This window comes from Silurus meridionalis, chromosome 7 (assembly GCF_014805685.1).
Source record: "Silurus meridionalis isolate SWU-2019-XX chromosome 7, ASM1480568v1, whole genome shotgun sequence".
NCBI lineage: Eukaryota > Metazoa > Chordata > Actinopteri > Siluriformes > Siluridae > Silurus > Silurus meridionalis.
The window spans coordinates 18,266,155-18,291,454 of record NC_060890.1 but is presented as its reverse complement, the minus strand read 5'-3'; the positions used below and the strand labels follow the sequence as shown (position 1 = coordinate 18,291,454).

At 35.1% G+C, this 25,300-nt stretch overlaps 1 protein-coding gene and 1 long non-coding RNA gene across 2 annotated transcripts; one reads left to right on the top strand and one right to left on the bottom strand.

The window, feature by feature from the left end:
* Nucleotides 1–346: 346 nt before the first annotated feature.
* epas1a (endothelial PAS domain protein 1a) lies at nucleotides 347–23,961 on the bottom strand. The gene is made up of 15 exons (XM_046853667.1): nucleotides 23,702–23,961; nucleotides 17,248–17,438; nucleotides 12,826–12,971; nucleotides 12,612–12,696; nucleotides 11,781–11,899; nucleotides 11,423–11,625; nucleotides 9,618–9,724; nucleotides 6,876–7,023; nucleotides 6,555–6,748; nucleotides 5,114–5,277; nucleotides 4,880–4,975; nucleotides 3,551–3,919; nucleotides 3,345–3,462; nucleotides 3,076–3,243; nucleotides 347–2,617 (listed from the first exon to the last, which is right to left on the bottom strand). Exons 1-15 carry the CDS (start codon nucleotides 23,725–23,727, stop codon nucleotides 2,466–2,468), a joined length of 2,286 nt encoding a protein of 761 aa, XP_046709623.1. The 5' UTR covers nucleotides 23,728–23,961; the 3' UTR covers nucleotides 347–2,465.
* Nucleotides 23,907–25,300, top strand: LOC124388707. The gene is made up of 3 exons (XR_006926459.1): nucleotides 23,907–24,023; nucleotides 24,700–24,926; nucleotides 25,009–25,300. It is a non-coding gene; the product is annotated as an uncharacterized LOC124388707 (long non-coding RNA).

The following is a 25,300-nucleotide window of genomic DNA, read 5'->3' as shown; positions in this document are numbered from 1 at the left end:
CGGTGGGTCCCGACTTAGTCTGTAATGGAGGAAAATATGATTCATTTAGTTGTATAAATATTTCCAGAAATATACTTGCTGCCAACTTAAATTCTTAAGTAATAATCACATTCACAGGAGAAAATAAGTAATAAATCTCTGTTAAATTAGCAGTATTAGGTAGAATTACTTATGTAACCATCATTACTGCACACCAACAGCTCTTTTGAAACATTTTTAGTTTTAGATTACTTCAGACTTAAGATTTAACGCTAATATTTTACATTTTTATTATAAAATATAAATATGATCATATATGCCCATATACCCATTAGTATTGTATAGAAAAAAAGATAGAAACATAGGCTTTGATGAATACTCCTTTTATTACTAAAAAGAGCCCAGCGTAGTGCTTCTTTACATGGAGTAAAAGAAACAAGAAAGTAACATCTTGATATGCACGCAATTTATAATATATAATATGACAAAGTTAGATTCATTTATTTCAGAATCTTAGGCTTCCTGGCTTAACAAAAGCAGAAAAAACACCAGTGGATCTCCCTTCAGAGAACAGTTATGTAACATTGTATAGCAAGATAAGCGTTTTAACTTCACTATTGGTCTGCCCCAAATTCAGAGCTACTTGGTTAACATAATTCACAAAATGTATAGACAGCATAAATGCAGTTATGAACTAATACATGACAGTAACTGTAATCTGAAAAGGTATCTGACAAAAACTATATATACAGTATGTGTGTGTACAGTGTAATGTAATATATCTATTATATATCTATCATAGATTATATATATACATTTATATATCAATCAATCAATCAATCTATCTATCAATCTATCTTCACACACACACACGCGCACACACACACACATACACACATACACACACAGTGCATATAGTTTGTTACTGTGTTTATATCTGGGAGATACAGTATTTAAAAAAAAAAAAAAAAAAAAAGGTTTACAAAATAATCATGAACATCAACATTAACGCAAGGTTTTCTCAGAAATATGACGATCATTAGAAAAATAAATACTGACCAGGTACTATGGCTCATCATTAAAAATGTGCATGAGTTAATATAGCTTACAAGGCCATGTGTTAAATACATGTTCAGTTATATTATATCGTGATGAATCTTGAATCATTTCGAGCTGCTACATAGTTACAGTGGGACAGTTAAAAACAATTATTATTATTATTACCCTGTTCCACTGTTTTGTGCATGTTTATAATCAGCTTTCCTTTAGGAGAGAAAAATAAACAAAAAACACTGACAGTTTTAGACAGAAATCCTTTTCGATGTCCACTAATGAAACATATAAGAGCTCCAAATTATCAAATGGAGGTTATATACATTACACATTAGCTTGAGCTGCAAAAAAAAAAAACAATCACACATTTAAACTTTAAACTGCATTATGAATGCAAAAAAGGAAAAGCTACAGTTACTACTAGAGTACACAAGTTAAGGTACCTAGGCACTGATCAGCACCGACTACAGACACTGCACATATCTATATGAAAACATTTAACTATAACTTAACTATTGCTGCTAGGATCATGTGTTGGTGATGCTGGTGAGGAGGATAAGACAGAAAACTTTGAAATGTTGATTTGTACTGGTTAAAGTGGGATATGATTTTAAGTGATGCTAAAAACTGAAAGCACCTTTAGCAAAAGTAATATAATGGTCTCTTGTATTTGGTCTATGCGAAGTAAAGTCTAAGTAAAGTGCTTCACATATACAATATATAGCATCACAGTTCTTTGGGAATATTGGGTAATATGAAAGAGCGACTAAAAAATGAGCAAGAAAAGTCTATTTTACAAATGAATCCAAGCTGAAAAACATACTCATGATTTTAGTTTCTATGTATTTTGGCAGATTGAATTTTTTAAAATCACTTTTGTTACTTATACTAATATATATTTTATTTTTTATTTTTTTTTTACCTCAAACCCTAAACAAAAACATCTGTCACTCCTAAATAACTACATTTTTTTTTGTGACATCAAAACTACACCACAATATATTATACTGTATATTACAATCAAAACTTGAGAACATAGTCTAATATATTTCATATATATGAAAAGAAAAAAAAAAAAAAATTGCACCAATAATACCAATGTAAATTTATACCACATTAAACAAATTAATCTTGGTATAATATGTCTGAATGTGAGCATAAATTGCACCACCAAAACAAAAGAAGTTAAAGTTATACATTAATAACTGGTTTAAACAGCTAATTAGGTAGTAACAACTCTTACATAAACAATACAATGCACATTTTAATAGAATTTATATGCATATGTCTAAAAACTGAAACAGTTGTGACTTAGTTATAGATATTGTATTCTGAAATTGTAGAGGCAGCCGTTATAGGAAAGGTGTGTGTGTTTGTAATAGGCACAGAATAAATTGAGAGACCCAGACTGGACGCATCTGAAGTATTTCAGTCTATGTGGACTGGTCTAAAGCTTTGAGCAGATCATAGCCCTGCAGCAGATGAAGATTTCCTTGCAACGGAACGTTCACGTCAAAGTCATACTGAGTCAGCTCTGCCAGGCAGTACGGGTCAAAGGATGGGCCTAGCAATCGATTTGTAACCCCTAAAAGACACAACATGCATTAAAGGCTATGATGTATTAAGTGGAAGGCAGCAAGTTAAAATACGAAACTGTCAGTAAGCAGCTTAAATAAATCAGTCTCTCAAAGCCACTTTGTATGTGTGTATGTACTGCATGTGCAATATTCTACTCTGTCACTTTTTTTTGCTGTACATGTTTGCAATTCTCACAGTCTAGTGTCATTTTTACATATTTATAGTTTGCTACTTTTTGGGAGATAATAGTTCATATATCATTGTGCACTGTGACTGGGTAGTAGTATACAAATATAGCACCAACATTTTATTATATATAAATGTCTAACGTATTCTTTATGCACATGACTATAAACCTAAATCATAAAAGCCCTTCACTGCTTGGACTGTATCCTATTTTCACTTCTGTATATGTGTAAATGTCTAAAATGAAAGAAAAGCATGGAGAAATGCATTAACACTGACCTGTGACCTGTTTTATGTATGGTGGCACACCATACTGATTATATGCTGAAGAGCAGAAGCGCTCTTCAGTAAAAGGCTGTTTGAGTTGTCTAGAGATCCGGGAATCTGGAGGAGGCCGACAGGGAATAGGTTGAGAATGCTTGCCTACTTGTCCACCTGAGAAAGGATCTGGTGAAAAATAGGCAAAACGAAAATCAAACATCAAATGTTACAGAATGAGAGACAGACATAACAAAAATATACATATTTAGAAACAGTTTTCTATGCACCTCTGGGATCAGGGGGTTTCCTGGCAGAAAAGGCACACCCATTTGTGTTTGCAGTCTTCATTCTCTTCCACATGTTGTCTACTGACTCACTGCGACTTATTCCATCCTGCTTGATACACTTTAAACACACACAGATGTATTAATTTGGACAGTTGTTTTAATACTTATCTTTTTTAAATATGGATGGGAAATTTCCTAAAGCTTACCTGAGGAATATTTGGAAATGAGCAAGAAGAATTAAATTCATCCTGTCTCTTGCGTTTGAAACTGTTAGCCATAGTAATCTGATGGAGGTGCATGCCTGTTCCAGATGAGTGCAGGGTATTTGAAGGAGCCTGGTAAGAAGGGATTAGTGGTATCTCAGGGTAAGGGCTGGGGCAGTTTTTATGTTCAGACGTGAGAGGCTGGAAAAGACTAGTCACATTGCTGAACTTAAATTGTGGCTGGGCACAGAGGTTTGAGCTGGACTCAGATAAGGACTCTTCCTGAGCAATGGGATTGAGCTGGAAGTCTTCACCATCCATGGGGATGTAGGGAGCCAAAGTCTCCAGGTCCAGATCATTGAAGTTCCACTGCTGAAAATTACACGCAACAGAGTGTTAAAATCTTTCTTCATTCTTCATTAATTTTAAAATTCAAAAGTTGATAGGACACAAATTAAAATAGATTTACAGAATGGACACAAACCGAGTCATACTAATAGACATTTAAAATTACCTAGGTTATTATAGTGACAACCATTATATAAGTTTATTTCTTTTTCAAAATATGTGCCAAGAAACAGTTAGAAAGCAAATAAGATGCAGAAATCCAGTGTGGCTGCTACAAAATTATCAGCAGCTACATTTTATTTACCGTACAAAGAGACCACAGTCTTGCACACATGGTTTCTATTAACTCACAAAGCTAATGTCAAAGATCACCTTGATAAGGTCTAAAAAGCTGAAGCTTTAAACTCTACAAAAAAATCCTTCCACATGAAAATATGAAAAAAATATATTCAAATTTGTCTTTTATTCCCCATTATTAGAATTACAATAAACCTATTTTTAGATATTTCTTTCTAATTTTAAACTTATTTTAAACTAAGTAAAACAATATTAACAATATATAACATAAGATTGGCAGGTAATAATATTATTTCCAAAAATAAATGCTTAAAATAATCCAACAGACTAAATCTATGTACTATAGAATATGACTGATAAGCTAGTAAGACTAATTAGCTAAATGTATAGTTTAATAAAAGTAAATACAAGACAAATGGACAAATGGACTAAATTCAATATATTTCCACTTGCTAAAAGGTCTGCATTTTTCTTACATGATGAAACAAATATACTTTCTAGTCATTTCACCCTTAGCAAATTTTTGGCCAAGCAAATTTTTTGACCACTGCTTTGCTGGAAAAAAAAACAGAGAGGTATAGTCTTAAAGTGTCCAGAAGTCTGCCAATAGAAATGCTACAGTTAAACAGTAGATGTTGGCACCTCAGAAAGACTATAAAATTGTGCCTTAATGGCTAACGGACTTACTTCATTGTTACTGTCCTGTGCAAAAAGTCGTTCTGTCAGCTCAACCTTCAGCTCATTATCTTCACTGCCGTAGTAAACTCCTCCAGTTCTATCAGGCTGTACACCACAAGCAAACAACAAATATAAAGGTAAATTATACAGAAATATATCACAAAGGTAAGCACAGACTCAAAAGGACAAACAAAAATCAGCATCATTTATAAGGTGGATATGAAAAACACAGAGGCAACATACAGTGGAGCTGCAGCTGTTACTCAGGCTTGTAACTGAGCTGGATGAAGCATTGACTAGGCTGTTGTCAGAACCACGATGTGGAGACTGAATTTCCCACATTGTATTGACCGAAGCCTGGCTAGGAGATTTGTAGAAAGAAGCAGAAGCTTCAAACTCGGGACTTCCTGTAAACGCAAAATGCATTTTAAAATATTGTTGTAGCCAAAATCCAAGGTATACATACATCAATAGATACAAAGAGAAATTTTAACAATGCTAAAAGAATAGTCCAGCATCTTGCATTCTAATCTGTTTTATATGTAGCCTAGGTGCACATACTATAGACAAGAATTTTGATTTGGGAAAAAAAAATGTAGATTTGGGGAGGAAAGAAAGAAAAGAATTTGCTTATAGTGGAAGTTCAAGGGCAGCTGTTGGGGTCCAAATAACATAAATGAACACCTACTATGAATGAGTAATAACATATTTGCAGAAAACAATCAATAATTCTTTAGACACGCTGTATGGTTATTAATCTGTGCGATTTGACTCCTAAGAAACCGCACCGTCAGAATGTGCCATTGTATTTGCATTATATATTCTTAAATTATATACATTTTAATGGACATTCTTAACACATTTGAAATTAAACACGTTCCTGTTTTCACAACAGACATGAAGGTGTCAAAATTCTTGCCTGTGGTAATCACACATAACCTACAGATGTGGTACACATAGTCTAGATTAAAAAATGCTGAGATATTCTTATAGGACCAACATCATCATGTGCTTGCATGTGGTCAAGTATAGACAGTCACAATATTAGTTGAGGATGTTAGGGTTCTCGCCCAACATGAATGAATGATTAGTGTGAGAATGGCAAGGGGAAAATGAGACCACCCATGCTCCCAAGGTTTCATCTAAAATAGATGAAAGAGAAATTAGTTTGTTTTCCATCGCATGCAATGATTTATGACAACAGATAAAATTGCATACCCATTAAAAAACCAGAAACAACAGAGGATGCCACACACACACCACAAGCACCCCAACATTATGAAACTCAATTTTTCACACCAGGGAACATTGATTTTAAATTTTATTAAAAAAAAAAAAAAAAAATCATTTTCCTGTTTGTAATCAATATTTAATGTGCCCATGCTATGCTGAATAAAGCATAATTTCTTTCAGAGCAGAGGTATCAAATTATTTTTGTATAATGCGTACCCTGCTGCAAAGCCAAGCTACACATGCAACATTACAAAGGCTGCCATTGCGAAGCTCCTGACTATGAGGCACTGCCTATGTGCATGTTGTGGTTCTGAGGTAGAAAATGATTAAATACTAAGATGAATGAAAGAAGTTCATGCATGCAGGACGGGGGTGGGCATGCTGTCAAAGGACAGAGAGTACAGACAGAAGTTGTTGTGGCGATAGATGTAGCGGTGGTTGGAATTCTGACCAAAGTCCAGGGCAATGATCGCTTCTTCTGGTGTGGCAACGATCTCTTCAGGTTCCTCCTTGAGTTTGGTAAAGAATATGTTCGATGTTTCTGAGCCCTGGCAGAAAAGTTCATTTGTGACCAGCCTGTTTATTGGTTTGAAAAACGACTCCATCTGGTCCATGGAGAGCACAGTGGACTTCTCTTCGATGTCACTGGAACAGAGTAGTAATAACTTTGGAGATCATGAGATCAAATTGCATGTAATTGTAACTCATTATATATACTGCAGCACAAGTTATAGTAAATATGCATATGATCTTACTTAATGAAGCATCTTACCTTAAGACGTAGTTAATGCACACGATGCACTGTGGCTGAGAGTTGCGGTTGTTATAGAGGACCGTGCCATGTGTCTCCATCCATACGTAACCACCATGCTTAGACAACATCCGATAGTGACCACTCACCACCTGGCCTTTAGTACACACTGCATAGAAAAGAAATCAATAATATTGTATATGAACCATTTTGAACAGGCATTCATTATACACTTGTAATTGTATAATTGTACTTCGTCACAATATACACTATATTGACAAAAGTATTTGCTCATCTGCCTTCACATGCAAACGAAATTGAGTAACATCCGATTCTTAATCCAGAGGGTTTAATATTATGTTAGCCCTTTGTAGCTATAACAGCTTCAACTCTTCTGGGAAGGCATCCGCTAACCCGCTCTGTGATTTTACGTGACCCAACACTTCGTGAGTGAGTTGCTTTCGTTCCCAATCGCTTCCACTTTGTTATAATACAACTAACAGTTTACTGTGAAATATTTAGTAGCGAGGAAATTTTACGACTGGATTTATTGCACAGGTGGCACACGCTGGAATTCATTGAGCTCCTGAGAGCAACCCATACTTTTACAAATGTTTGTAGAAGCGCTCTACATGCACATGTGCTTGATTTTACACACCTGTAACCATGAAAGTGATTGGAACACCTGAATTCAATTATTTGGATGGGTCAGTGAATACTTTTGGCAATATCGTGTATGAGGACTACATATATAACTTTTGCAAGATTATACAAATACGGATTATGTGGTTATGACAGCATCCAAATCGATTACTTGATCTAGAGGTCATTTGCTGTAGCTGTAGCATTTACTTATTCATGTTTATTTTAGATAATTAGTTGCATGTAAGTTTTGAACTGTATGTCTTATAATGATTCAATCTTACTTGTATAATACTTTTAATAAAAGTACAGATCTACATTTAAAGCTAGCTAGAGAGTCCTGGTATTTAATCAGTTCTTGTGTACACTGGTCTGCCACAGTGTGAGTGAAACCTTGTTTAGTTTCCGTACCAGTACAGATGAGCAATGAAAACCACTCTGTTTTGGGTGGAGCTCTAAAAAAAAAAACATATGTCATCTTAGTGTCCTCAATCAATAAGATAATCCGTTGAGCCGATGTGTCTTGTCGAACAGTTACAAGATATGCAAGTACAGTCTGTACGATCACAGTCTACTGAAATCGTGCCCATGAATTCATATATGAAAACGAGAACAGCTTTGAGAGGAATTTTGGTGGCTGTGTTTTTATACACAGATGTCTTCAAATAGGATGAACAAAGGCAATGGCTTTTATATAGCATGTGAATTTTCATAGATTTCATTTAACTATGCTAAACAGAAATTGTACATCAAGATACTTGTTAATAATCATTAATGATGCAAGGATCGTTAACATCCTACCAACTAAACCAATTAAATATCAGTTCACTTTAAATCATCACTGAATAATTATATAATCTATGTGGCTGACCTGCCATTTAGACTCAAGACTGAGGTGTTGCTCATGTCATAAGACACTTATATTTATCACAGGACACTTTATTTATAGGTATTAATAAGGCACAATAGGACCATCCAACCGATAATTAAAATAGATCCCTATCTCATTTTTCTCCACCTTCGATAGATTTACTCTGACTTTTGACCCTTGTAATGGGTACATTTTATTAGCACCAACATTGCTTTAGACCTCAGAAAGACAACAAACAACTCTGTTGGTTTTTTTTTTAGCTTTCTCGTACACAGGAGAAGCTTGTGACTATATTTTGGTGGAGCAGAATGACATTAAATAATGATATGCCTCAAATCCAATTAAGTTGAGAGTTTAATACACTTGAGCAATTGGGTTATTTTTTGTAAATTTTTACACTAAGCATGAGAGAATTGAATAAACTTGAACAAACTGTACACTAAGTTACAATATATACACCATGAAGGTTAGGTCATTAATAAAAATAGTAGTCACATGGTCAGTGTGGAACCGGTCAGCAGTCACTTAATGCTACACGAGGCCAGCAACAGCCATCCAAGAATTTGCAATTTATAAAATAATCATGGCATACAGAAAGTGCAATGTGATAAATAGTGCAGAAAGATCCAAGCTGAATAAATGTGTGGGTCAGGTTGCACATACCACAGTGGAAAAAACATAAAAGGGACACAGGACAATCATTCTAGCACACTAATCTGCAAATCACATGATGCAATGCTGGCTAAAAAGAACAGTGACAAGTTTTTTTGAACAGCACGTTTTTTGTTGTTTTGTTTATCCAAGACTACTTTAAAGGGTGAATCCATAAAACCAATCATGAAAACATTTAATGTTATTGGGTCAGAGTGGAACATTTGCACTGTGGCATCTGCTAAGCAAATAAACAGTGCAATGCAATAACCATTGAGCTTATAAATAACTCAACAATTCCTAGGCGCAAGCTGGACATCTGCTTCCCTCAGTCAGCGGGTGCATGGGAAGTGCCTCATGTCCAGGGAAGCCTGACTTCAAGACAGCACTTTAACCCATTCTAACAGATAAGAAACATGGATCGCTGCCAATAACGGGTCATTTTTGTCAGGATCTTGGTGCATTCTTGGAAAGGGAACTGCTTTTTAATAATTAATTTTTTATGACAGGTGATACATGTGCAAAGATTAAATAATAACCAGTAATATACTACCTACTTCAAATGCTTATAGTAGCTAATGGGTGAATTATGTACTTACAATTCTGATGACTCTTAGTCATATTATCCACGTCAAGTGCATGATAGAAGTCATAGACAGAGCGTCCCACTAAGTCGTCTGGAGTGTACCCAACCAGTTTTCTCACGCTGTAACAGTGTTTAAAAAATAAAATAAAATAAAAAAATCAATCAGTCTTTATAAACTCCATACTTGTTATACCTGAAATAAAATTAAAATAATAATAAAATAAATATCTATCTATCTATCTATCTATCTATCTATCTATCTATCTATCTATCTATCTATCTATCTATCTATCTATCTAACTTACTTACATTAGATAGATAGAAAGTATTGTAAATGTTGTTACAGCAATGTTCATTAGTCTTCTACAAACTCCACAAAAAAAAAAAAAAAAAAAAAAAAGATTTCCATCACATCCTGCAACACGCTGGCTAAAGACAGGACAAGCAATCAGTTCACTAAATGAGACAAGAGAAGCCAAAGTAAACGCTTTTCCCACTTTAGTGCCCACTGTTGACAATCTAGGCTTTTTGTTTTCTGAGAAAATAAATCTCTCTCCCTTATTCTTCCAGAGAAGTTTTTTTTTCAATTTTTTTTCCTGCTTGTTGAAATAACACAGCGTTATACACTTGTGTGTTGGTAAAGGGCATAATTGTTGCCTTTGAGACACTGCCCTTGCTTTGTTTGCCTCATTTCAATACTGTGCAAAGAGCAGTTTAAGCTCTTTTCAAGTCCACCTTCTTAGTACATTAGCATGATTAAAGGCAGCTATGAATTGAAAAGTTAATCAACACACAATATCTTTATCTCTTTAATCAATATCCTTATGTTTTTGCTTCCTCTACTTACCCTTCTGATTGTTTTGCCCTCTTAGTAGCGTTTATCTTTGTCCTAAAATTTCTGCTGAATTGGTTTTTAAATATAAACTTCTGGATTTAAACATATCTGCCCTTTATGTCTTTTCCCATTAAAACCAGTGGGAATATAAAGCTACCAAGTCACAGTACATCAGCTTGTTTATACACAGCACCCTTAATTAGCTCCAGATCTTTTTATGACTGCAGTGTCAGATATTATTGCAACAAATAGAAGTAAGACAAACACTACATTGCTAGTTTAGTTTTTTTTTTCATGTCTTGATAGACTTGATAGATTGATAGACAAGATATTTGTGAAGTTTGCTCTGCATGCTGGTTATGTAAGATGGTTGCAGCCACTAGCATGCACAAACCAGAGACTTGCCTACTCTAAAACACAATCCTAATTACGTTCCTTTCTTACACAAAATAATAATGGCAAAACAGGCAACTCTATATCCCAATAAAATCACGCAAATTCACCATAAGGATTTGTATAAATATACAACAACATACACCTAGGTGATATATATATGTGTTGACAGACTGTGAATAGTGCTTTTTGGGTTATTTAATAAGGGAATGAATTTTTCCTATTATTTAGGCTAATTTACTATAAATACACTTTTAAACCATTCCCAAATTGTATAATCTGTATCACAGAACTATATGGATATCTCTGAAAAGAAAAATCACATTGGTTTCCAGCCTTAAGGTTTTACGAGATCCATTTCTGCTCACCACATTTTTAAAAAGTTGTCAATCAACTTGCCATTTCCTTATTGTCAGCTCGAACCAGCCTGGCTATTATCCTCTAACCTCTCTAATCAACAATGCCTGAAGAACTGATGCTCACCAGATGTTTTTTTATTTTTCCTCACCACTCTTTGTAACCTCAAGAGACTGAAAACCAAAAAGATAAGCAGTTGAAATGTGCAAGGAAAGTTTGAGAGTGCTACATGCCTCTCATCACAGTAGGTGAACTTCAAGTCCATGCTGTGTCGACTCATGAAGGTCTTGCCATCTATTGGTGTGTCCACAATGGAAGGATGAGGGATGGGCTCACACAACACTACCAGGCAAGTCAGGGGGGGCTCAGCAAACCCGCACAAAACATGAGGTGGTCGGCTGGGGTACACCTTTAAATGCCCTGTGCAGTGCAGCACCTGAAGGAGACACATGCTACATCAGACAGGACACTAAAAAAAAAAAGACTAGGATTTACAGATGGGTTATAGTTATCCTTAACATGGTTTATGCTATGGAATGGAATGGTTTATGTATATATTTATATGTATGTATGCAGTATGCTTTCACATACCTTCCAGCTGGCTGATTTAAGGTTGACTGTGCGTCCTCTGTTGGTGACTGTGCATTTCATTCTCATGAAGAAATCTCTCTCTGTGCTCAGTTCTTTATGTCTCCTGCCATACACTGGTCCTAACAGCCATATTCAAACCATCTATTATTACTATTATTTCAGAATCAGAATCTATTTAACAAATATTTGAACATTTATTAGGAACCTGCTGGAGAGTTTGGTCACAATTAACACAATTACATATAAAAAAAAAATAAATGTTATAAATGTTATAATACTCAACAACAACAAAAAAAAGCTCTGGCCTTCACATTCACCAGATCTAAACCCAATTTAAATCTAAATAAAAAATATAAAATAAAATATAATATAGAAATAAATATGAAATAAACTATATAATAATATATTCAATTAAAAATGTCTAAGGGACAGAAATTATTTATTGCATCTTTCTGTTCCAATTAACTGCATCCAAGCTCACAGTTATCTGAAACTTCTAAAAATGTGTAAGAGGAGCTGTCATGAACTGTGTTGAACCAATTGTTTTGTGCATTATGATATTTATGTATCTATCAGCTATGTATGCTTACTTTTTTGAAACATAAATAAAGTAGTGATCTAATGTGAGAATTTACTTAGAAAGAACCACTTGAGGAATGTAAAAAAAATTTTGTGGTCATTTTGTGGTCCAAAATGGTAATAAGACAAAGGCATAGTCATTGCTCTTATGCACTGAGATAAGGAAGAATCATTTGCATGCTTTTTCAGTCTTTCAAAACTGATATTTACATTTCAATACAAAAATGAATTAACAACTCAATATTTATGCACCTGTTTTGACACTGAGGTTCTCTCGGATCTCCTCATGATCACAAGGATGCGTAAAATCGAAAATGCTATGTCCCATTAATTCCACCTATAAAAAAAAAAAAACAAAATAGAAAATTTGAGAATGAACACAACAGTACTGTAATCCTAGCTACCTTTGTCATATAAGTACAGACATACTGGAATGAGAGACAGAATGAGGAAGAAGACGATTTACCTGTGCGAGACCCATAAATTTACTGATGTTCTCTGAGAGGAAGATCATGTCGCCTTCAGATGTCACAACAGCAACGAAGCCTTGCAGAGACTTCAAATACAGAATGTCCATCTGTGTGTCCTCCTTTAACTGCCCGCTCAAGCACCCTGTCATGGAACACACATTATAAACTATTAAAACATCTAAAGTAAAAGTATTATTTTAATATTATTTTATAACTAATTTACCATGAGAACCAAAGCACATCTAAGATGCAACAGAAAAGGGAGGAGCTTCATCTCACACAATGCCACTGAACAATCTCAAGAACTTGACGCAATAATTAAAGCAAAGCTTCATGCTGGGAGGTGGAGATCTGCTTCCCCCTGATAAGACTTTCCTTTCCTCAAAGGCTGGGAGTTGACCTGAAGGTCTGAATGTGGTCTTTCTGACCCAGACGGGACATCATTCTTTCAGCTGCATTCAGAGATTTTCTTCTTTTTAAACAGGTGGTCAAACGCCTTGCTCTTTCTTATACTTTTAGTATTTATGCCCTACAGTATTTAAAAACACCTGCACACTATAAATACTACTTCTTGTGGTCCAACTAGATTGCCTCTGTAGCAAACTTTGACATTCCTGACATTCTTTTAAAGCTTTCTGTCAATCACTACCACAGCACAAGAAACAGCCTAAGCATGTCTGTCCATGCCTGTTTTCTCTTAAAATAAGCCTGTTTTATCCACTTACAGTGCATTCCTTGTGCCCAAATAACTATATAGCTTTTCTTAAGGTTTCAATGTGCAACTTGCACAAAATAATGTACTTTAAAAGAGGTGCTATAACTTGTGCAAGAGTAGTTGAAAAATATTAATTAATGCTAAACGGTGGACATGAATTACATACAAATAACCTAACAAACAATTAGCCATTTATATATATTTATATACTAACCCCAAACTCACAAACTATAATATAATAAAACACTATGAATATATTCAATACAATTCATGAATAAATGTGTTACATCTGTTTCACACATTGAGCATAGTAAAATATTTTTCTACACATATCCCAGCTTGTTAGGAAATTGGGGTCAAAGTGCAGGGTCAGCCTTGATAAGGTTCCCTGAAGCAGAGACGGTTAAGGGCCTTGCTTAAGGGCCCAGCAGTGACAGCTTTAAACCCCCAACCTTCTGCTCAGTAACGCAGAGCTTTACTGTTAAAGCTTACAATTCTACAACCTACAATTTAAAGTGGATTCAAAAAGACACTTAATTTGACAATATCAATTTTACAGGAAATGCAATAATTTCACAGGGAGTAAATATGCTTTTTTTAAACAATAATTTTCCTTTTACCTTTTTATAATTAATACAAAGTGCATTCTGTAGTATTTTAATAAAAATCAGTTAATTGTTTAAAAGCATAACTTAAATTTTATCCCAATATCTATAAAACTATTTCCTTTGTGTTGGTCTTGGTTTGAAAAGCGACAATTTACCATTCACTTCATCAGTGCCAATGTCCCCAATGTATTTGTCTGGGAATATGTTTATAATACATATTGGTACCTCATGCCAAATTAAAATATTAATAGACGTTTAAAGGTGCATGTACATGAATTTGTAGGTATGGATTGCCCTTATTGAGCTACTTCATAGTTGCATAGATTCATTGTAAAAGCTAGTAGTAGTTTTTTATCCAGTGCATAGCTCATATTTCATTGGCTCTGTACATGGACCTTGCACAATAACAATAAAGTTGAATCTAATCTAATCTAATCTAATCTAATACTGGCCTCTCCTGCCTTGTGGTTTTTGCACATCTAACAAAATATCATGTAAATGTCTTTCTGTCAGAGCACCACAGGCCACTGGCAGCGAGGAAAGAATATTTGCTTGAGTTGCGCCAATGCACGCTTGATTGCGTCTAGATGACTGATAAAATTAGGACTAGATTTCTTTTTGGCAGTAGTGTTAGTACCTGAACACATTATTCCCCAACTAATCTGTTTCTGAACACTGAAGGACAATGTGTAAATGAAAAGTCATGTTGTCAAGGCTATATTGACAATAGCTGCCTCAGACTAAGTGAATAATAATCTAGGGATTTAAAAGGTTAAAAGGTACAGTTTTTTCTGTAGTGTCAGATCTCAGCAAACACATGGTTTGTAGAAATACCATAAATTGTAGCTAGTTTCTTTGTTGTTCAAAGCTACTGTTTAAACGGTTTCTGTCCCCCTCTATTTTACTCCTCCAGATCCAGAATAGAAGTTGTATTGCAGGCAGCAGAGGAAATTCAAAATCAAACTTCACCTTTAAAATTGGCCTTCATAAAAGCATGTGATAAAAGGGTCAAATTAATTTTCCCAGTCAACATCACAAGAACAAGCACATTCTAGACCATCAGATCAGCATATATGAGACAAACTACAGTACTAAAAAAAAAAAAAAAAAAAAATTAATAAGACTTGAAAAGCTGTTACAGTATACCAACTATAAAATTATTCTTATTTGTTCACATTATTGTAAATGACAAAGTTAAAGGTTTTGGTTTTCACTTTATAAAAAGTAAAAAAACAAACACCCCCCCCCTTATTTACCATTTAAAGAACACTATATCACCTAATCTCACTACAACCAATTTGTCCTTCGTCTTCACCCATTAGCAAATTTTTACCACTTGCTTCTCCCTCTACTTGCATTAATTTCCCTGCCACTGCAAACACTTGTACATCACAAAAACATTCTGGCTAACACACACACACACACACACACACACACACACACACACACACACACACACACACACACACACCTGTGAGTTAGTAATCAGTGATGAACTTTAGAAACCACCCACGTTCTTTCTCTATGTTCCTGAGATCATAATCTTATTGTGTCAAAGAGTACAGAACGTCTCTTCAGGTGCTCTGCAATGGCTAGAGCGTGCTTACACAGACACACACACTTTCTATATTTAATGAGATAATCTTTATTGTAAGTAATCAATGCTTTATGTACACCCAACACTAGACTTAGTATAAATCTCACTGACCTTAAGAAATCAGTTTGACTATTCTTTAATAATGTGTGTATTTATCCTGATTTCCTCAAATGTAAGCGGCTATCCCTATCTTTGTGGGGATCTTCCATAGACATAATGCCTGTTCTTGCTAATTAATGCTATGCCTACATGTCAATTTAACTTCAACTGTACCATAGTAAGCACATAAAAATAAAAATGCTATTTTTGTGGGAACCCAATGACTGTGTGAACATTTCATTTTCTGTCACTGTAAGAAAATTGGTCATATTTGCTGCACACACACACACACACACACACACACACACACACACACACACACACACACACACACACACACACACACACACACACACACACAAAAGAAAAACACACATACACAGTTGAAAAACCTAATGATGATTTGAAACATCCTACTAAAAGCACAGATGCATGATGCAGGGCTTAAAAAATAAAATGTTCCTGTCCGGCTAATTTGATTTAATTCCTGACTGAATCATTCCCGCTGAACCACACTGACCTGCAATTTACTAAAAGCAAAAACATGCAGCAACTGCAAACAGCAACATTAGAGGCCTGAGAAAACATCACAGTAGGGCAACCAACTAAACAACAAAAAGATGTTTGTGGGTCACAGAATTCATAATTCAGTCAGTCATCCAGTATAGTTTAACACCATGTTTAACAAGAATTTAAATAAAAACTCTGGTAAACAGAAAAAAACTCTGGTTTTAACAATTTATAAAATAATGCTAAAAAAAAAAAAAAAAATAGAAAAAAGACTGTAAATATTTATAGTTCAATCTTCAATAATTGTAGATCATGATTTCATGTTGCATAGGTATTTCGCATCAATACCTTCCACATTTTGCACTGGAATTATACCATGAATCTAAATGAACTAGCTCACAATATTGAACCTGACTAAAATTAAAGTGTAATATGATCTCAATAGAAGTACAAGCAGCACCAAGACAATCAATAAGCTAATTCAAAGGTTTGGAAATACAGAAATAAAATACAACACCACTACAGACCATGAAGCAAGCAAGGGTTAATAATAATAATAATAATAATAATAATAATAATAATAATAATGAATTTAACCGTGATGAAATACAAACAGAGAAATAGAAAAACATTTTCAGTGTTAGTAATTATAGAATAGAATAGAATAGAATAGAATAGAATAGAATAGAACAGAACAGGCTGATAATCAAAAAGCACAAATCGTATATACATGTACAGACATCATCTGCAAAAAGGGTGTGAACCCAGAAGAGCCCTCACCTGCTCTGGTCAATGCTTTGGATAAAACCATTAACCGAAGGAATAAATGTAAATGTGTGTTACAGAGGACATTGATGATGGAGGCTGTGGGTGTGTGTAAAAACCAAACCTGATGTAAGCATTTTGCGTGTACGGAGGAAGCTGATGGTCAGTCTCATGATGGACGCTTTGTCCAGGTGTGAGCGGATGCTATGAGGCAGAGGCAGCTGATGTGCCAGCTCGTAGAACACCTCGGTCTCCTTACTCCTCCTGCTGCGCGCTGCATCACGCGATTTCTCTTTCCGCCGTTCTGAATGATGTCTGTAGACATAGGACACAGGTCAAAGGTCAACACAACTCAATCAACTGCATGAGGATGTGAGGGTGTGTGCCAAATATCGTCACTATATTTAAAACAGAATGATTATTCCAGTGGCCTTGATTGTACTGTAGTGTAGAGCCAGAATGTCTGGTGTTCTTTATTCAGTTTACCTGAGCAGGCTGCTACTACTTCCTGTTTATCCACTGTAAATGAGTGTGCGGACATGCCCTCCAAAGGGAAACAATGAAGTCATTATCACAACGTGAAGAGCCAGACAACAATATGAAGTTGGAGGGTAATGTGTGGGTGAGCTAGTATTACTACAGCATGGCCAAATATAGCTCACTTATGGCTAATGATGTTCATTTATAACCTTGACCATAACCATAAGTTCATTAATTGATTAGTAATTCAACACAATTATTTAATTCTTCAATATTCTGGCGTCTGGACAACGACACAGCCTGCGTTCTTTTCCCAGGCAGGAAACCAAACTAGGCGCTGGGGGTTGCGCAAGCCTGTGCACTTTCAATGCTGGCCCCAACCTTGAATAATATGGCAGGGTTGTATCAGGAAGGGCATCCGGCATAAAATCTTTGCCAAATCAAATAAAAAATGAAAAATTGCCAGATCTGCTAACGGGATCGCCCAAAGGACAGCATCCACTAACATATCAATAATGCTAACAAAAAGCATCTTTCAAGTCTTAGGAATAGTTTGGCAAAAAAAATATTTTTTTAATATAAAATAAGAAAGAAAATACATAACATTGTGCAAACTGTATGTACATAAGAGAGCAAAATCAAAACCTTTAATATTGGTTAAAATCCTCAAAACCAACATTGCATTTAGAAATGTATAATGATCAATAAGATGCTGTAATGGAAGGCATTATCATTTTCGGATATAAGGGCTTTGTGGTCTGAGGCTTTACCGCTTGGGTTATGAAAGTATGAAAGCGTGTGGCAGAAAGAAGTTGAACTCCATGTGCCCTATGTGTGGCACACCACAGCAACCCATGGCACCCATACACACAAACCAGAATATTTTCCCATTGCTTCTTCTTTTTAGCTGAACAGAAAGCACTATGAATTCTGGACTTTCTATTGCCTTATATTAAATAATGACCGATACAGAAAAATCAGCAAATTGCATTAATTGCTATGTGGTGGTTGAGCCTTACTGGAGGAATTGAAAATCATTGATTATTTGCATAGTGTGTGAGCGTCTTTAGTTTCCCCGGTCCTACATTATGAACAGACAGTGTGTTAAACAAGCTAATTCATTTATTAAGGCTTGTCAAACAAACTTGTCCTTGCTGTGGCTCACTTTTAATCATTATTTTATAGAAGGTTTATTGTAATGTGCAACCTGCATATTTATTCATAAATATATGTTATTTGTATGTGCAACAGTGTACTGTATTATAAACTTGTATCTAACTTGTGTGTAGCACTTTCTGAGCCCTAAAGACTGGACAACCTCTGAAACATTATCATGCTTTCCAAAGGTTAGACTTATATAATGGTAGACTTACATAATAGTGCCATGTATCTAATCTTTTACCGGAAAACTGATTAAGAAAACTTTTCATATTTAACATATTTTGCTTCTAAGACAAAAAGATAGGCTAGGATGGTTTTAGGGAAAGAGTTTTTAAACCTCTAAAACAATAATTTTATCCAGTAATTCTAAATTGCAGAATGAGATGAAATTTCAAGGAGGAGTAGGAAATCCTCAGCTCTATCATCAGTCATTTGACACGGTAGTGTTGGACATGCCATCAGATTAATACTAATCAGTATTTTTAAGTAAAGTAATCCAACAATAATGTGAGGAAAACCAGGGAAACTTTTATATATATATTAAATATACAAACAAACAAACAAAAAAAAACACCTTAATCACACAATGAAAGCTCAAATACTACATTATTTCAGTTATATTCAACTAACAGTCTACTATATGAGTAATTTTCAGGAAGTAGACAAAGCCCCAGGGGAAAAAACCTACAAGTACACAAAAAATGTGCATAGTCAAAAACAAAAAAAACAAAAAAGAAACAAAAAGAGACAAACAAACGAAAAAAGAAAAAGAAAAAAAGAAGTGTCAAACAAAACATACTGCTGATGAATCAACCAGTCTGCAAGTCAGTGTGAATGACACATTTTCAGTCATTTTAGCAGCTCAAATGCAGAAAAAACAAAAGAGCCATCATTACAAACTGCAATCCAGGGGAAAGCGCAAGAAGAGCAAAAGCCAGTGATGATTAATTATGTTTTTTTAATTGACAACGTAACAGATGATTGTTCTTCCTGTCAGCAATCATTTAATCTGTTACTGGACTTTTATAGCCTGAGGTAAAGCAACACATGCACATGAGTTTATAGCTTCTATCTGAAGTTTTCTGCAGCTCAAATGGTGAATTTTTAGATTGATTTAATACATATAACAGTTTGAAGAGTGTTATTAGACAGTGTACATAGATCATAACTTATCTACTGCTAGCATTACTACATACATATCTGGTTATACCAGGAAAGAACTGTAGAATTAGGCCAGGTTTATATATGCATTACTTATACATACACAATCCACTGTGCATGTCCTGCTTTTGTCCTGCTTGGTAAATAGTGGCTGCAGTATAGCAGGATATATGATATGATGTCCTAAACCAACTGGCCAAACAACAACTGTACTACAATTTCATACATTTATAAACTACACTTACTGCCCTTCTAATTGTGTTTTCAAGGCTATATAACTCATTTATCTCTCAATCTTCTACTATAGACAAATGTTTTTGAATATAAGTGCAAAGTTTACCATTAAAAGTCAACTCATGACCACAATCAAGATAACAATGTAAGGTTTTATTAGGAAAATAACTAGTCAGCTCCATTCTTCGGCACAAAGACAAATCACTATATATTTTATAGGTTTACTCAGAAACCTGACAGCGATTGATGATTTGGCTCTGACGTGCCATCTAGTGGATGTTGCCCTAAAGACGTACAGTACATAAGACCCACAGGTGAGTATGTGAACAATGCTGATCATGTTGCTGCTGCACTCGCACGCATAGATGTGGTCACGCGTCAAGTATAAACCAGGTCTTAACCCAGGCCTGTTTTGTACTACATTTAAAACTGTACGGAGGGCAGCTATACTGTGAGGGCCTCAGAAAACATGAGACACGGCAGAATTGTGGCTATAAATAACATGCTGGAGTAACAATTTGTAAAACGTCATAGCAACTATACTTAACAGACACTGGAGCATGATAATACTGGCTAATAATTGAATTCTGTATCATAGCAAATATGTAGTATATGTACAAACCCCAGCCTTGTCATTGTATAATAGACATTGATTAGAGCTCTTACATAATCTATTACATTGCATATTTCCATAAACTCCAAACAGCTCATAATAGGCTGTATATGAGGGTCTGTGTTGCTTTGGCTGCAAGTTCTCTCGTTCTTACCCTCTCTCTTTTACCCTCTCTCTGTTACACACACACTTTCTTTGCAGTAGCCTTGGCTTCATTTCTCTTGGCTCTGTTCTTCAGAATGAAGTGGCCTAGTGTAGTGAGTCCTTTTCCCACACACTCCAGCTGCTGACCTCCACTTCAAGCCTGCACTGCACAAGCCTTCAGCTTTAGCAGGCCAAAGGGGCCTCTGCATACATGCACTAAAGGAATGCACATGCTTCTGGAGCATTCGATAACGAAGGAGAAAAAAAAAAAAAGGAGGTCAAGGTGTGCTGCACATTTTACTGTCAGCAATTTTAACACATCTGTGTTCTTCGCACATGCCCTAGGCTGACAGCTCATTTCTTTCACTGAATTTTTACAACAAAATGAGCTATAAATGTTGTTATCTGACAGCTACTTACTAGCCATTATGTTTGGCTTTCAGTTATAGATTGCCATTGATTAAAAATGTCAATCAAGCACCAAATGGGGAAAAAACGCTTTAGAGAATTGTTTAGGGAGATCCTTATGAGATCTAGATAAAACGTTAATGACATTTGGGAGAGACAGGAAGAGCTGGAGAGGGAATAATTGGGCTTGTCAACATTCTTTTGTACCGCACAACAGTTTAATCCCGCTTTTCAAGTGTATACAATTTACTTATGAGTAAATGTGTGCCTTGTTGAAATGAAAATATACTCTCCTTATATATATATATATATATACTAACTTTTTTTAATTCATTTATTGAAGCCACTTATTTATAGACCACAAACAAACAAACGGATGAATATGATCTATTTTACTATACAGAGAAAAAGATAATTGGTCCTCAAATCGAATTAAATGTTTGCAACAATTGGTGTTAAATGAGTTAAAACTTCTATCTATCCTCAATATCATGATTAACTCTTGATTGGAAAGTAGAAAAGGTAGTCACATGATTATTTGACTGCTGACCCTCACCCTTCTTTCAGTCGCGTTCTCATTTAACAAGATTACACTAAATTCTGCAAAAAAGGCCTCTCACAAAGAATCGGGATTTATTTTATTACACGACACGTCCTATATATCGAGAAGCTCAAAGGGTGCTATTGTATGAAAAAGTGACTGCTAGAGACAATGCTTTTGTCCAACTGAATAAAAGAACAGAAAATCTCTGGGAAGGTCATTAGAGGTGATTATGAACACAAATGCATGAATTATCTTCAAAAAAGCCTTTCAAAGACATGAGTTAACATATATTTAAAGGTTAACGTGTAATTAAAAGGAGAGAGAGAGAGATATGAAGTAAAGAAAAGACTAGACAGGATTGGAGCTGCACTGATCGTTAACCATGCTGTGCTTTTCCACAAGTTTTGAAATGTGCTAATCTTATTTTCCCCTGAACATTAAGTTCACTCTAACAAACAAATAGTCACCTGAATGCAGCCACTAAGAACAAATCAAACCTTCTGTAAACGTCCCCTGAACATTCATGAGCCAGCATCAGTTTACACCAACTGCTATACTGATTAATATTCTGATACAATTCCCACATGGTAGATATGATAGACCAAAAATGTCAAACAAATTAAAACCATGAAAGTCAGAAGCAGTGGATTTTGTGACTATTTGGTTAACAGGGTCTTAGCTGACTCACATGCCATGTGCGGTGCAGGTGGTTATAGAAAGGCACTCTGTCGCTTAAATGCAAAACGCCATTTCTTAAGCACAGACAGACAGCAAGAGGAAAACTCAGCGAGGCAGTAAAGAGTGATATTACCTGAAAGGAACCTATTTTTATTTTCTCATGAGGATTTCACCCGAAAAAACATTAATTTTAATTACCCTTAAAAACACCATTCAATATCTGTATATTTCCACAAGACTATTTCCATTTTTATAATTATGAAATGCTAAACCGGATCATATCAAGAGATCCTGTATTATAAATACATATTACAAGTATTACAAGAATGTGGCAGGGATTGAAATCATGATTACTATATAAAAAACTTTTTTTTTATTAAACGTACCACTAAAAGAATGGATCACACATTTCTCCAGGACATACTCAAATGTCCATAAGAACCATATTCTTAACACCTTTAATAACCCCTTATTAGATTTCTACTGCCAAAATGGCCATAAAATGAGAGGGGGGAAAAAAAGCATGTTTTGTGTCTAAAACAGAAAACGGTTAGAAACAACATCAACAACAACAAAAACATTCAGAGACACCACATCAGAAGGTTAAAGCAGGTTTATAATCTGAGTGATCTTCAGGATTTTAACAGATAACATTGACTAACTTGTGTGCTTTTTCTTCTTGACATATGAAAGCAGAGTGTGCTTAAAGTCATTAAGCACATAAAAAAAACAAAAAAAACAACAACAAATAAAAATACAAATCTAGAACCATAAAGGTTCCTATGTTGCTGCATGTAGAGTGTTTCCCAGCAAGAACCCAAGCAGAAAGTCATCAGAGAACCTAATGAAGAACCAATCAGGCGCACTTACTGACTTCAGATTGGTACTCAACCTATGGATAGGCTGCATAATAATAATAATAATAATAATAATAAAAATAATAATAATAATAATAATAATAAAGTGCTTAACACGGGTGGATGTGAATCTGCTCCACCAGGAAAAAGAAACTGCGCAGTTAACAAGCCCAAGAATGTCAAACTCAACAGAATGATACAAATACTATCCATGTATTAACGCATTCTGAAAACAAATGGATAAGAAAATAAACAAAGACAAAAACACAGAAACAAACTAATTCCCTCCATGTCTTACCTCTTCTTTTCTTTTTCAGACGCCATGGTTCATTCCCGTCCGAAACAACCAAATCATGCAGTTTATAAAACTCTTGGAGAAGAAAAAATAAAGTTTTACGCGTTAAAATTAAGAATATCCAGTTCCTGTTTTGTGCTTATTTATCGTCCGGAAAGGGGAAAGTCCATGCTCTGGGTTCAGGTTAATATCCAGATGAGTGGTCGGAGTCGTAAAGTGCAGTCTCAGAACACTGCCGAGGATTGCACTGAAGCTCCGGAGGTATAGCAGGCGGGGAGGCGCGAGCGCTTTAAGGTCGTAACAGCTCTCCCGGCCACGCGTCTTGGTGAGGGCAAGTTTAAAGTCTGCTATGGAAGGCCATACAGTCCAAAAATAAAGCAGTTTAAGTTTAGGTTAAGTCTTCAAGTAGGCTTTGATTTTAATTTAATTTCAACAGTGAAACAAAACAACGTTTGCCAAGCACCAAGGTGCAACATAGGAAAATATAAGTTAACAAAAACTTTTTTTTATATAAAACCCACAAATCTATTTAGGGGGAATGACAAAAAGTGCACATGCGACAATTAGTACAAAGATCAGTACAGTTTTCCACATATGTTCACGTAATGAGTTAGACTGCTTTCTACGGCGCACCTAAGTGAGCATAGCGATGAAAAATATGAGATCAGAAAAGGTTTTTTTTGCTTTTGTCATCGCTCACAAAAAGTTTTACGTTCTTTTAAGAAACTTTGCCTTTGCTTGTATTTTTTTTGTTAACTTTTTTTTACAATCTCAAATTTTTTTACTTCCTTATAATTTTTTTTGGGCACCACTTACATTATTTTACATTCTTTTATAATATGTTTGTGTTCTCACGAAAATACTTATATGTACTTTTGTTTGAACGGCATCATTTGAGTGCTCTGGGAGCCATAGTTGGAAAGTAACAAATAAATTTTTTATTCGCATTACTGTAATTAAGTATTTTTTTTGTTTGTACTTCTACTTTTTACTGTTTTTAGCCACTGCACTTATTAATTGATGAGTTGGAGAACAAACGTGGACAAGACAGACACCAGCGATGCAGACCCAGCTAAAATCAAAATGTTCTCGAATCCTTATAAAATCAAACCCCTGGCCGTATAAAAGCTACCACTTTGACTACAAATGCAAGAAAGACAACAGCTTTATTATGCAGTGTAAGCTGGGCTATAAAAACTCAACATCAAACCTGCGCAAGCATGTTGAGGTAAGTAAATAATACATGTATCTTTAGTTTACATAATTGTACTGCATCAGTGTGTGACATTGCTAATTTTGTTTACCACCAGGGTTGGAAATTAACGGGGACTTGAGGCGATTTAAGTGTCATATATAATAAATAAAATGTTATTTATTAAAGTAAATCTGCTGATGTTGCATTAGATTTGAGCATAACCGTTCACATACTTATGTTGAGAATGCAGTGTCCAATCAAAGCATTTTGATTCGTTGCTGCGGAAAATGTTGGAGATGTTCTATGCGTGTGCTCACTGTCTAAATTCTGCATTTGTGATTTCTCTCATTATAATAAATTATACAATATCCCTTTTTTTTTCGGCGAAATGCATAACCCACATTAGA

Bases quoted from the DNA above. Each gene is read 5' to 3' on its own strand.
- epas1a (XM_046853667.1), bottom strand. From the start codon at position 23,727: ATGGCGTCTGAAAAAGAAAAGAAGAG. The intron at 4,976-5,113 runs GTATGTTGCCTC...TGTGGTGTACAG, and splicing joins GTAACAGCTGCAGCTCCACT to CCTGATAGAACTGGAGGAGT. The intron at 2,618-3,075 runs GTCAGTGTTAAT...TGTGTCTTTTAG, and splicing joins ATACATAAAACAGGTCACAG to GGGTTACAAATCGATTGCTA.